The sequence below is a fragment of the Pteropus vampyrus genome, unplaced genomic scaffold (assembly GCF_000151845.1).
Source record: "Pteropus vampyrus isolate Shadow unplaced genomic scaffold, Pvam_2.0 Scaffold394, whole genome shotgun sequence".
Classification (NCBI taxonomy): domain Eukaryota; kingdom Metazoa; phylum Chordata; class Mammalia; order Chiroptera; family Pteropodidae; genus Pteropus; species Pteropus vampyrus.
In genome coordinates this window covers 2,143,281-2,157,939 of record NW_011889175.1, presented here as the reverse complement: position 1 = coordinate 2,157,939, position 14,659 = coordinate 2,143,281, and the positions used below count along the sequence as shown (strand labels likewise).

The window sequence follows — 14,659 nt, the reverse complement described above, 5'->3', positions numbered from 1 at the left end:
TGGATCTAAGAATCTGACGTGGGCTGACCAAACAATTCTGGAAGGATGGGACTCCATTATCAATAAGCTTCTAAGAGGTACTCACGATGTACTGGGCAATTGCTTCTCTATCCAGAGGTTCCGTCACCTTTAGCCATCCTGTTTCTCTTTCGATAATAAACACACCAACAGGGGGCGCGTCAGCTCCTTGGCCGGTGATACTGTAGAAAACCTGTGTTTCTTTCTCCCTGTTAGATTTGATCTGGAGACAAAATAGAAAGAAACAGAATTAGCTAGGAAGGATGATTACAGTGGGTTTTCCCCTTTCTCTCTTTGGTCTTCTGCCAAATTTCTTCCAGTGAAATAGAAAGAATGTCTTTCTCTACCTGAACCAGGTTCTTAGGAAATGGGCCTTTCTGATTTTCTGGGCAGGTGATAGGAGGAATAACCCAGTCTCTCTTCTGTCTTCTGAGACCATGGTGGGAGTCGGGAAATGTGAGCACTTCTGTCTGGGTTCCAGAGAGGGAATCCTAAAAGGCGAGGAGATAAAGAACAAAATGGGATGATGCAGGAGAGGCAATACAGGCCAAATTGTCCAACCTGTCCAGTCAGCACCTCCAGCCTTCTGAGGCAGCGTGAGGTTTTAACCTAATAATAAAATAAACAGCCAAAACAATACCCGATAAACTCCTTTTCTGTATCATAAAGAAAGTGTTCCCTTCTGGTCCTTCTTAGTACCCAGGGTTCAAATAAGCATTATACATACACGATTATAGGTTTGGGGGTTTGATATTATTTTATGAGTTATTTCAAGCCCACATATCGCACCCGTCATTTTTAATAGAACATTATATTCTAATGTTCTGGATATTTGAGTGTTTTAATTTTCTTTTCCTTTATGTTTTTCCTAGGGTTATAGGTCCCCAGTTAGGAATTATCAGCCAATATGAGTAAGTTTCCCAAAAATTGGTACTAAGAACTACTTTGCGATCAATACAAATCCCTTACTCTCACAGTGTCATTATAGCTATATAATTTCCATTTGTTCTAACAGAAGCCGTTGGGATAAGAACCAAAAATACCCTTTGAAATTTGTATTGAACAGTTTTCATGTGCAATAATGATAACTTTATGCACACACAGGGAAATGAGATAGTTGAAGATGGAAGGAAAAGATCTTCCAAATTGTTTAAGTGTTTTAAAGTGCTTAATGGTAAAACGGTAAAGGTATCAGAGGACATTTCCATCTCCCACCCTCTACATAGTCACTGATCACTGTTTGCCAAGTGTGATTCAAGCCCTATTTTCTGGCTTTTAAAATTTGACTCGAAATGCCCAAGACAGACATGAGATGTGACCAGATATTATCACAAAATCCTTCCTAATCCTGCATAGTGGCCACACACACACACACACACACACACACACACACACACACACACACACACTGCATCTTTGCAGTGGTCCCGCCTGGGCTGAGGGCAGGCTCTGGAGCCAGGCTGCCTGGTTTTGCATCTTCACTCTGGTACCTCCGTCTTCTGGGCAGATTATTTAACTTCTCTGTACCACAGTTTCCTAATATCTAAAATGAGGATAATATTAGTGCCTATACCTCATAGAGTTCTTGGCAGGATTAAATAAGATACTAGTATTACAAATAGCGTCCGAAACATAGTAAGTGCTCAGTTAATAAAGATGATGGTTGGACTGGTGGGAAAACACTGAATTGTGGTTTTAATGAAGTCAAGTTTTGAGACTTGATCCCAGCAAAGAACAAGTATTAAACCAGCCTAAAAACAATCACCTTGCACAGCCATGTGGCAAACAGGCATTGGTGAATGAATACAGATTAATTTGGCCCCCTGAAGAGGAAGACGAAGAATATGCCTTGCTGACATCGGGAATGCGGAATATTTTCAGGGAATAATAATAAATAATGATGAATATTGTGTTGGTAAAACATAACATTAACATCTTCGAGTGTGAAATTAAAGGGCATACTGAACATGAAAACATCTCTCAGAAAAAAATGATACACCAGACTTAGAAAACCCACCCAAACAAAGAGAAAGAACTGGAAAGTTAGATCTATTCTTATTTTCCTCCACCTCTATTGAGATATATTTGACAAATAAAAAGCATATCTATTTAAGGTATACAACATAACGTTTTGATATACGTATAAGACCTATTCTTTTGTGAATTAAAAGGAAGATAAGATTGTCACCCTTTTTTCTAATGCAGGGTTACCTGGTTCCATGAGGGCCCCTTGAACTAGACAAAGCAAAGTGAACCTCAAACCAGCTGTAGCAGAGTTGCTACTTATCATTCGATATCCATTTGTCTTTTCTATTTAAAAATGAAACAAATTTCTCTCTCTCTCTCTCTCTCTCTCTCTCTCTCTCTCTCTCTCTCTCTCTCCATACACACACACACACACGCACGCACGCACATTTCAATTTTGTAACCAGCAGTGTGCCCAAGTAAAAGACTATATTTCCTATACCACACTCACAGCTAGGGGTGGCCATGAGGCCAAGTTCTAGTCAATGAAATGTAAGCAGAAGGGTTGCTTGAGAATTCCACAAAGCCTTCTTAAAAAGGCAGCTAGACAACTAAGTGATACACTTTTGTGCTTCCTCCCTTTCTCCTTATCACCTAGAATACAGTTGTGATTACTGGAGCTTTGACAACCATATTGGATCATGAGGTATTCTTAAGGAATGAAACCATATGCTGAGGGTGATGAGGGAGGTAGATAAGGGTAAAGGGGGTCAAATGTATAGTGACAAAGAAATTTAACTTTGGGTGGTAAACAAACAATGCAACATACATATGACATTATTGAATTGTACATTTGAAACCTGTATTTTATTAACCATGTTGACCCAATAAATTTAATTTAAAAATTTCTTTAAAGAAAGAAAGAAACTATGTGCAGAGGATGACAGAATGGAGAGGAAAGGAAGAACCTGGGCTTCTGACAACTGTGGGGTCTCCATCCTGGCCACAGTTCACCCTTGGATTTCCTTAACAAGAAACACTGTATTTCACATAAACCACTGTAACTTGTGGTTTTCTGTAATATATATTTGAACCTAATCACAATTCCGCAGACATGGAGGCAGAGGCAAAGTTAGCAAAGGTGGGGAGGAAAAGTTGAAAAAACAAGCTCCAAACTGTCTTTGGTCATAAAAGTCTTCCATGCACAGCTGCCCAGCAGGAACTCACCGTGCTGAACTTAGATAAATGACAGAATCAACTGAAGACTTGAGTCAGGTGTTAATATAGTTCTACTAAGTTCCTCATTTTTCTGGTCTGTCCAATTACACTAGGAAGAAAAATTCAATCTACCAGGACTATTAAGTTCCCAGAATCTCAGGTGTCTTTGGGGAGAAAAACAGGAGCCAACCTGAAAGGCCTTGGCACTTAGAACCCATTCCACACTTCCAAGGCAATGGCAGGATGCAATGAGAATGGCTCCCCAGAGAGAGATTTTGGTAGGAAGCACCATGGGAGAAACATTCTTGCCAAGAACCTGGGCAGACATATATTCTTCCATCCCTGGCTGGTCCATCCATTTGTCTACTGAGTATTTACTGGCCTAGTACATGCCAGACCGAGGTCTAGGTACTGCAAATATAATGGGGAAGGATCTCGTGAAGATTAGAGTCCAATGAGGCAAAAGCTTCCCCCTGATTCTTCCCCTTCTTTGCCAAAACACTCTCCACTAGAAACATGAAGAGCAAAATGATCAGACAATTGACCTCTTGTTCATTCTTCTTCCAAGAAGGGAATGATAAGAACAGTTAACAATTATTGAATATTTATTATACGCCTAGCATAGTTCTAGCATTTCGCATGTATTAATTCATGCGGTCATTATTATTTCCATTTTACAGATGAGGAAATTCAAGCATAGAGAGATTAAATAACTCCTCGAAGGTTGCTCAGGTAGTAAATGGCAGGGCTGGGATTCAATCCTACAGGGAGTCCATGCCCTTAGCCACTATTTCACACTATGCACAAATATAAAAGTAATGACATCTCGCCATCACTTCACCTCATCCTTCTCCACCAAATAACAAAAAAATCTCCAGCAAGAATCAGTTCAGTTAGATCAGTGGTTCTCAGTGAGAGGCTATTTTGCCCTCCAAGGAGCATTGGCAGTGTTTAGAGATATTTTCGATCGTCACAACTCGGGGAGTGCTACTGACTTCTAGCGGGTTAAGACCAGGGATGCCACTAAACATCACATGGCACACAGGACAGCTCCACAACAGAAAAAATTATCCAGCCCCAAATGCAAACAGTGCCAACTAGAGAAACCTGGATTAGGAAGCAGACTAAAATACCAGTGAACTTTCGTGTCTATGGCCACGTTACCCTGAACAAGCCCGATCCCATCTGATCTCGGAAGCCAAGCAGGGTCGGGCCTGGTTAGTACTTGGATGGGAGACCACCTAGGAAGACCAGGTGCTGTAGGCGTAAAAAATTAAAAAAATAAAGGATCGTAAGCTGACGAGGTCCTTGCAATCTGTGAGGTCAACCAAGGGTTGCCCTGCTTTAAAATAATTAATTAATTAACTAATTAACCAATTAAAAAATAAATAAATAAATAAAGATAACTGCACTTTTGAGAAACATTCCAACATACATGATGACGGTGGTGGTTGTGGTGGTGGTGTTCTGCAGCCTTCAGCGTCACTTTGGTGGAGAGCTTCCTGCGGGTGGAGTCCCAGGCATGGACAAGAAAACTCATCTCGGGATTACGAAGTTGTAGAGGTCGTTTGACCTTAAGCACACCATCTGTGCCCACTTTGAATCTGGTGTCATCGGAAATAAAGACTGACCTTGGTTGACCAGTGCATCCATCAAAACTCACTGCAGGACATAAATCACAGTGATTAGGAAATTGGGCAGATTAAAAACAAGAGCATTCATTCTCTAAAAAGCAAACTGGACTCACTCATGAAAAGCGTGACACAAAAAACAAGCACAAGTTAAACGAAACATAGTCTGGTGATAGAACAGCAAAGATATCAAAGTAGTCGATATCATCACTATGTTCTTCACAATTATAGGGAGACTGTTAATTGTGGTCTGATTATTTTCTCGTCTGCTTGTAAAGTGAAAACAGTGATCTGTCTAGGAAGTAACTTCTTCTTTTCAATAACAAAAAAGGGGCCTCTCCTTTTCAGATGGCTCTTGACTATTTGAAAATAGATCCCTAAAATAACTGAGACAGAACACCTATTGACTCTGAAGGTTTGAGACCAAGGTACAATGAGATGCTGTGGATAGACTACATTTAAACAGTTTACATTTAAAAAAATTATTTTAAAAATAAATAAATAACCCAACTAAATCTTTAAGCCTAAATAAATAGATAAATAGTCTACATTTCAATAAACAGTGGCAGATAATAAGAGAGACATAATAGTTAACAGTATGGACTCTGGACCAGACTCCTTAGGTTCAAATACCAGACGTGACTTTGGGTGTTATTTAGTATCTCAGTCTACCCATCTGTTGAAAGAAGGCAACAATAGCAACTACCTACTAGGGTTGTTTTAAGATACATAGAACAGTGCCTGGCACATAACAAATACTATATTAAAGTTTAAATACAAATTCAAAAACAAACGTAGCTTTGGGTAATCATTTATTCAGCCCCCGTGAATATTCCACAAAAGAAAATGAGAACTGTAGATTATTTAGTGAGTGTGGATTATATGCTTATTACTTGAGTCTTAGAGAGTTAATACCTGCTTGCCATCTGAGGCACAAAGAGAAACTGATCACGGTCGACTGGGGGAGATAATGAAGGTTTCATAGTACAGGAAGGCAAGACAAATGCAAAAGGCAGAGAAGGACTACTTGGGTGGAGGAATTTACGATCAATGGCTTAAAGACAAACTACCTTTTAAAAACTTTATAGTTATTAAAGTATTAAAAGTTAAAAAGTATTAATATCCAAAGCTGGAGAAGCTGTGGTGAAAAGTAGCTACACTAAACATCAGAGTCCCAAAGGACTCATTCAACAGGTTTCCACCAAGCTATATGTCAGAAACTGTGCTATGCTCTAACAGACAAAACTATGAACAAGATAGACGTCTGCTCTTATTGAGCTTACACTGCTGTGGAAGAGATGGACAAATACCAAAACCAAAAGTTGCAGGCCGTGATAAATGTTAGTGAATACAGAGGATAAGAGGGTAACACAAGAATGGCAGCGGGGAGTGGGAAGTTGGAGGAAAGTGTAACTTATATTGGACAGTGAAGGCAGCCTCTCTGAGGTGGACGTGACAGAGCCAGCCTTGCAGAAACCTGGCTGCCGAGCTTTCCAGGAAGAGAGAACAGTAGATAAAACAGTTCATTCTGGGAAACTCTCGAGTTGGCCTGTTTTCCTCCCTTTCAAATAATTGCCCCACATTCCTCCAGTGGAATTTCTATTTTGTACAAGTGATCTTTTATTTAAAAAATAAAAAAAAAAATCCTGCTCTTGTGCCTATTTTACACAGCCAGGCACCTCTATAGTCATGAGGATCAGGTAGGTCTCCAGAAAGCCCTAAAGCCATTTATGATGCCTGGGCTGAAGTTTTTTTCATTTCTTCCACCAGAGGCCACCCTTGCCAATGTTTTGGAAGTCAACAGCCCCACCCTGGCCAGAGAAAATAAGATCAGGTTTGGGGGCACAAGGATAAGCACCAGGAATAACCCCATTCTGAAGATGAAGAAATGGAGACTCAAAAAGCTTAAGAAATTTGCCTAATATCCTAAAACTACTGAACAGAAGAGCTAGGACTAACCCTCAACATGAGTTACTTAGTCTTATGGTTGTTACTCCCTCACCCTGGAGAGAACTTCTTGGGGCCTTGGCTATTTTTGAAGAATGATTTTACTCCTAGCTAGAATCCAGGGATGGTAGCAATCTGAGGCCACCTCATGCAGTGGCAGGGAGTCTGCTACCTGGCAAATACACTGAGTAGCCAAACCAAGAAGTTTTAGTTCACAGGGAGAGAGCTGGGTCCTTTGAATAATCACTCGCCCAGCCCTCTCTCCCAGTTTGTGAAACGATCAAAACCATGCCAACACCCCTACCTTCTTCACCTTTTAGGCAGGTTCTACAACTCCCTTCCCAAACTTGACGGGGTGAGCTGAGCAACGGAAGGCTATAACAGGAAGAGAGAGAAGAAAGGGCTAGTCTGAGTCTGTGACTGGATTAGCCACAGAGCCAGTGAGTGTGGCCTCTCTGGGCCTCAGTTCTCATGGAAGGCACCACCACTGATTAAGCCTACCTCTTTAGGGTTTTGTGAAGATTAACCACGACAGTGAATGTGAATCACATTTTGAAAGCAAAAGAGCAATGCAAGTAGAAGGAGATGGCTATTTCTCTGCATTTGGGAGAACAAACTAGAAGTCAAGTATTTGCTAAATAAACAGATGAACCGTAAAATGACAACAGAAGCAAGGAGAGATGCAATCTTTAAAGGGTTGGCAGATACTGCCCTTTAAGTCTAAAGTAGGAATTTCTTTTCAAACTAGCAAAACAAGATGTTTTTCAAATAACCCTTCCCCGGCTCACCCCAGCAGAAGGAATGGCGCAACTGGACTGCTTGGGGACTTGTCACATAAGCAGGGAACAAAAGCTGCCCTCGTTCATCCCACTGAATTCCTTTCCCCAGCCAGCCCAAATCTGGGCAATGAAAAGTTGAGGCAAGCCTGATAGGACTTGTCAAGGGTGGTAGCCTGAAAAACGAAAATGGTTTTGCAAATAACTTGACGCAAGATGTTTAACCTGCTTTGGGGCATATCTCCTCTTGATGGTGGCTAAGCCCCACCCTTTGAGCAGTGACAGAAGAAGTGTGGCAGACAAGCAGCCCAAACTTGAATTTCTAGGTGCTGTTAAGACCCATTATCTTAAGACCCATTATCTTCCCTGGCAATCTGATCCTCTGGGCTGATAAACCAGAAATCATAGGAAAGACAGGGAATCTCCAGCTCTAGGAAGGTTCTGAAAAGCTTGCTTCTGCCCTAGCTGGCCAGTGTCTCAGAGCCACAGTGAATGCTAGTGCCAGCATGTGGGAGAGTAAACAAGAATGGAAAAGCTCTTGAAAGCAGAGGATTGGTACACGGGGATTGGGTATATTTGAACAGTTCCACAACAAAAAGTCAAACAAAATAAGCCCAGCAAGGAACTAAGTATTCTTTAAGTCAGCATGTCCTCCTCTTATCCTAAACCTGTTATTTGGTTATTTGGTCTAGAAATCAAATTCCAGTAACAGATAAGGGCCAAGAACCCAGTGGCCATCTCTAAATGGGAAAATCTTTTCACCACAATCTTAACATCACCATCAAAAACTATAACCTCAACTAATAGCTTAAACTACCTTTTATTGACATTTTTCTTAACATTTTAAACATGTGTAGAACATTATGTGTCCAGCTCTATTCTAAGCACTTTACAAATATTAACTCCTTTAATCCTAGAACTCTATTAGGTTGGTACTATCAGTGTCCTCTTTTTACAGATGGGAACATTGAGGCAGCTAGGGAGTAAGTAGCAGGGCTGGGACTGGAACCCAGGCAGGCGGAGAGTTCATGCTCCCGACCATTCTTCCTCGGGCCTCTCTCTATAAGCCAGAACGTTGCACTGGGCTCCTTATGTCCAATTTTCTGATTCACCCCAATTCCCCACCCTTTGGAGTAGGCATCACCATCCCCATTTCCTTTGCTCTAATTTATATGCTGGTCTGTGGAGGGGCTGAGCTTTCTGGCCCCAAAGGGAGTGCTCTTTATCACTGTTCCCATACGCAACATGGGGATATGCTTTCCAGAAATGAAAAAAAGGAACACTTAAGGGGGAGGGGGGCTGAAAAAGACATTTAAGAACAATATGGAATTCTAAACACCAGGCAAACCAGCAATTTGGGCGGAGGTGGAGGAAGGAAGATCGAAAGAATTATGGTTGAAGGAGGAGTAGGAGGCAGTTCTGTTTTCATTAAATATATTTTTCGTATACATCTTTGTATTACATCGAATGTTACAATTACAGCGAATTACTTTTTAAAACAACAAAAATAAGGATAACTTTTTTTTAAAGTATCTTTAATACATTGTGATTTTGCACATAATTCATCCAACATTTTCTAGCTTATTCGGTAGAATTAGTGGCTTTAATCAGAGAACCCTGAAAGAGATGGCTGAAATTCAAATACAAAATCACGTTCATAAAAAGCTCTGGGTCCTGGGGCAGGTTCTGAGCACTCAGCAGCATTCTTTGCTCAGAATTGCCGTCATGCCATGGAACAGTCCGGCTCTAAGGCTTCTCTTCCCACCCCCGCCCGGCCCCATAACTGGAATGTGAGTGGGTAAGAGCGGGACAGTCTCAAAAGCCTCTGTATATTTCCAGGAGATGTCGAGATTTAAGGACAGGGGCCTGCTATCAAAGTCAGCTCACCATAGTTGAGTTATTTGGTAACTAGCTGGATAACGCAGTCTCTTAGAAGCAACTACTTGAAAGCAGTGTCTTCCCCACACTACACACAAAGGCATGCATTATGGATTGTTCCCTCTCATCAGAACGCACTTCCCACAGCTAACAGCTAACGCCAAAGAGCACAGCATATAGCTTTATTTTAAGGACCATTTGAACTTGAGCGCTCAGCCTCAGGAAGAAAAAGTCACACACGCAACCTCGAGGGCCAGATCAGAGAGCCTTCTGAGGCTCCTGGGGCTTATGCTGCCATTGTGTATCCTCCAAACCAAGGGCTTCAGCTTCCAACTTAAATAATGAAAAGGCAAGAAGTATAACTTGATGGACAAAAGGAATCCTGGGAAGACAGACACGTATCACTTAGCGAGGCAAGAGTTTTCTTTTTGCTGGTTAGCAATGGTGTTTCTAACTCCAGCCAAAGCCATCATCTTCTGGCTACCACCACTTACAAAATTTCTTTCTAGGTTCCATTTTCTTTGATGGCACTGGGTAATTCTGGGACATCTTCCTTTGATGAGTACCCATGAAATTACTAAACATTACGGGTTTATTGAACATCAGTGCTCAGCAGAAAATATAATTTTATGTTTAAAAATGGGAGGGAAAGGACAATCGAGCCTCCAGGTTGTCCACACTCAGGGGATGCTGAGATTCAAGTCGTACCAGGAAGACTATATTTTTTGCCCTGATAAGTCTCTAATTGTATGTGTCCATTTGCTACTGAGAACTATGAACAATAACACAACTTAAGACCCTTATTAGATACGGCAGCCCTGAGCGGTAGGAATTTAGCAGCCCCTAACTTACAAGTGAAGAAACTGAGGCTCAGAAGTCTCACCGAAAAGACCTGGCGAGGTCACGCAGCTATGGAGCGGCAGAGCCTGTGTGGTCTGAAGCCACTATCAGGTCTTAACCACCAGGAAGCCTCTTAGTATCGATAAGCTATTTTGCAAGATAAGTTACTACTGGAATGGAAACTTGGAAGTTGGTTCACACAAAAACAGAACAGGACAAGTGGAGAGTAGCCAGAGCAATAACTAAGTTTCCCATCTCCGTCTTCCCCTTACGCACACTCACTCCCTTTGTCTCCTTGAATGAACACTACTGTGCCTGAGAAATCCAGTTCCAGAGCCTCAGGAAACACAAGGACACTCAGAAGCCAAATAAAGGAGGAAGTTCTAAACTTCAGATTTAAGAATGTTCGGCTTTAGGATATTACATTAGCTAAAATAAGTCAGGGTTTCTCTAATCAGCCAGCTTAAACCATGGACGTTTTTGCGGGGAAAGGTAAGCAGCTTGGAATATCCCATTGCACAAGTGCAACTTGAGGCATGTGTCCACAGAGCCCGTGTGACATGCTCCAGGGTGTCGTCACCTGGGGCACCCGCACCTGGCCAAATCTCCCCGTTGACAGGCAGCTCCCATGTGATCCCGGGGACGGGAAGTTTACTTTCATGAAGCTTATCAAGTTCTTTCTCTCAGCCTCCCAACGTGTCCTTGCTCAGAACAAATTATAAGTGGTCTCTCTCTTCATTTAACTTGCACCCAAAAAACAGATGTCAATGCTGAACTCTGCCTGGGTAGGAAGTAAGAGGCAAAGTCCCTTTCGCTTATTTCTATCGAAACAGGCTGAGGTGGAGAGCACGGCACTGTGTCAGGGCAGAGAGAAAAACAGTGAGGTTACAGGTAAAGAAAAGATGAGCCCAGGCCCCTGCACAGGGGAGCCCATGAGGCTAATGGAGTGGTCCATCCTTCCTGACTGAGCCCTTACTCTTTGCCAGGCACCATTCCAAGGCCTGGGGAATACAGCAGTGAACAAAGTAAGATCTCTGTCCTCATGGGGCTTATACTCCAGTGAGGAAGAGAAAATTAACAAATAAATTAGTAAGTGTCAGGAATAGAAAGTATTAATAGAGAAAAACAAGCGAATAAGGCTTTCCCTAAGTGTCCTATATTAAATTATCCCCTCCACCCGATGCAGCAGCTGGGGTGGAGGGGATAATTTAATATAGGACACTTAGGGAAAGCCTTAAGAAGGGGCATTTGAAGAGACAGTCCCAGCTCCTGGCTAAAGGAGGGAGGAAGCCATGTGGCAGCAAGGAGTGGGGGGAGGCATTTAAGGGCCTCCTCCAGCACTGCTCACCTACGGTGGGCTGGGCCTTGTTCTAGCACTGCAGACCCAGGTGTGAACACAGCAGGTACTGATCCCTGACCTCCCGGGGCTGACATTCTAGTGGAAGGAAAGTATGTTAGGGGATCCCACACAGGCCTATGAGCAGTGAAGGCTCCTGCTTCTCCAGGCTAGAAGGGCCTGGTCTCCCCATTCCCCTTGTGCTTCTTGAGAACAAGGCCAGAAAAGAACCGTTTTAAGTCATTTTCTGTTCCAGGCCTCTCCTATTGATAAAGCCTTACCCAGTTCAATCTCAATACTCCTGACTGGGTGGGGCTCTGCTGGCTCAGCTGGAGAAGCTGGGGCTACTTCTCTGCTCAAGTCTGAGACCTAAGGGCTTGGCTTTAGTTTTCCAAGGTGGTCGCTAAAAATGCAAAGGAATGTGATCTCAATTTGTTTTAAAAAGGGGGGAGGAAGAAGCAATGGAACTCCACTCTAACAGGGAGTTGACATCGGCCTGCTACAAAGCTGGAGGGGAACCTCTTCGCTGTCATGGGGAGGGAAACTTATTTGGTTTTGCCCAAAAGAACCAAGAGAATGGGGAGGCCCTCTAGATGCCACGCTAAACTGGAGGAGTTTTATCGTCCCCGCTTCTGGCTACACGTTAAACATGCCAACACCCAGCCCGCCGGCCTAAATACAGAGATGATAATTGATCGTTCCCATGGCCTGCAACCCAGGAAACATTCCTGTGGCCAGGTTGGGCAACTCCGGGAACTGTTTGCTTATTGATTAGAAAGAAAAGGCTCCCTCTTACAACACCACACTACTTGCTCACTTTTCTTTTCTGTTGAGTTCCCAGAGGCCAAAGAGGGCCCCATGTTCTGAAATCCAAAGCAACTGAACCCCTCCTTCCAGCTCCTGCTGACCCCTAACAGGAAGGGGCAGCTGATGAACCTGGGGTGGGGGACCGGGTCCTATAGGCCCTAACGAGAGCGTTCTCTACATCTTAGTTGCCTACTTGTGAAGTTAAGCACCTTGACCAGTATACCTGTAACATCATTCTCAAACAAGGGTCTGATGTGTCCTGTGCAGAGACTCTCCTGGGATGCTTTTTCAAAATACCCAGGCCTGAGCCCTGCCCGGGCTAACAGAATCTGATCTTTAGGGCTGGTAGAGCCCAGGCGCGAGTATATGTTAAACATTTCCCAGGTGCTTGGAGCATCCATTGGGGATGGAGAATGGCTCTACAAAGGCTGCCCTTAGGAGAGGTATAATAAGCATTATTATATTGCTATAACGACTTATGAGGTAAGTATCACTCTCCCAGTTTATCAGTAAAGGCTCAGAAATGATAAGTGACTCTCCCACGGTCACGCAGCATTGAGTGGCTTGAGCTGGGATTCCAACCCAGGTCTGGCTGACCCATAGCCTTAACTCCTGCATAGTCTGATATCCACAACCTGATCTGGAGTTTGAGGCTTCCTCTTTCCCCACCTGTGTCTCTGACAGTGGGACGTGAGCAGACCCAGTGACTTCCTCTCCATTTACTGTGAACTGTCAGATGCGAACACAATGGGAAAAACACACACCTCACATTCCTTAGCCACATTTTAGCAGGGTGCTTTGTTACCCACATCTTTCCTTTCCCCAAAATCTTAGTTTTGTTCTTGTTTTTAATTTCAACAGCAGTAACTTGTGTGAGAGGAAAAAAGTGACAAAATGTAGATGACACAGCAACATTATTCATAACGGCCAAAAAGTGAAAAGAGCTCAAGTGTCCATCGACTGATGAATGCATAAAATGTGGTATATACATACAATAGAATATTACATATTCAGCAATAAAAAGAAATGAATTATTGATACATGCTACACCATGGGTAACCTTTGAAAATATTATGCTAACAGAAAGAAGCCAGTCACAAAAGACTGTGTACTTATTGCATGGTTCAATTTTACACGAAATGTCCAGAATAGACAAATCTAAAGACCGAAAATAAATTAGTGGTTGCCTAGGGCTGGAGGGTAAGAGAAAGGGGAAGCCAGAGAGTGGCAGCTAAGGGGTGAGGAGTTTCTTTTAGAGATGATGAAAATGTTCAAAAATTGTGTATGTAAAACTCTATGGCTATACAGCAGAACCAATACTTTAAATGGATGTAATGGATGTATGATGTGTGAATCATATCTCAGTAAAAGCTGTTACCAAAAATGAAAGAAAGATGACGACGACGACAAACCAAAAGCACAAAGCGCCCGTGGCTTCATGCAAGTAGAGAAGCCACTGTTAATACTTGTTATGTGACCTTCAGATCCTGGTCTACACCTCTTTCCTAATTCACTTCCCCTGTCCTGTGTCTCTTGATATTCTCTGTTTTTCTACAATTAGGGTGTGGACATGATTATATTTTTAAGAACCTTTTCCCCAACTTTCTTCTTTCTCTCCACTTGCCCATTAAAAAGAAAGAATGAAAAAAAAAAAAAATCAGCCTATGTAGTTACTCGGATGGATGCAGTATGGCATAACTACTCGGCAACAAAAACAATACATGCCGTAGTGGAGATGAACCTTGAAAGCATTATGTCAAGAGAAAGAAAAAGACCAAAGGCTCCCAGCCCAGGAGATTGGATTCAGTTAGGCTGGGGCAGGGCCCAGGCCTAGGTATGTTTTAACAGTGTGCAAAAGAGTACATATTCCATTTATATGAAAATTCTCAGAAACAGAAAGATCAGTGGTTGCCTAGAGCGGGGGGGTGGCTTGGGCATGGGGTTTGGTTACCAACAGGCACGAGGGAACTTGTGGAATGATGAAAGTATTCTAAAACTGGATTGTGGTGATGGCCACACAGCTGTGTACAGTTATAAAAATTATCTCACTGTATACTCACAGCAGGTAACTTGTATGGTATGTAAGTTACATCTCAGTGAACCCGTAACAAAAATAATTACTAGGGTCTCCTTTGAGGAGGACCTCATCAGTCAAAGTACCATGGTCTAGAACAGACACAATCCATGCACCCAATAATGCCAAGGGCAGAGTTATGAAAAGAGGGAAAAGATAAAAATAATTC

The 14,659-nt window shown here is 42.5% G+C and overlaps 1 protein-coding gene and 1 pseudogene across 5 annotated transcripts in view; one reads left to right on the top strand and one right to left on the bottom strand.

The window, feature by feature from the left end:
- CDH1 (cadherin 1) overlaps positions 1 to 14,659 on the bottom strand; it is an 89,221-nt gene that overhangs the window by 19,885 nt on the left and 54,677 nt on the right. For 2 of the 5 annotated variants that reach the window (XM_023523463.1, XM_011380557.2), the window contains 3 exons: positions 4,637 to 4,863; positions 366 to 509; positions 86 to 241 (listed from right to left, as the gene is read on the bottom strand). In XM_023523463.1, the coding sequence (XP_023379231.1) occupies positions 86 to 241; positions 366 to 509; positions 4,637 to 4,863 (527 nt within the window). Of the gene's footprint in view, positions 1 to 85; positions 242 to 365; positions 510 to 4,636; positions 4,864 to 7,083; positions 7,231 to 14,659 lie in introns of those variants that run through there. The other 3 variants (XM_023523464.1, XM_023523465.1, XM_023523466.1) reach the window with 3 other exon arrangements.
- On the top strand, positions 4,349 to 4,467 carry LOC111731762 (annotated as a pseudogene).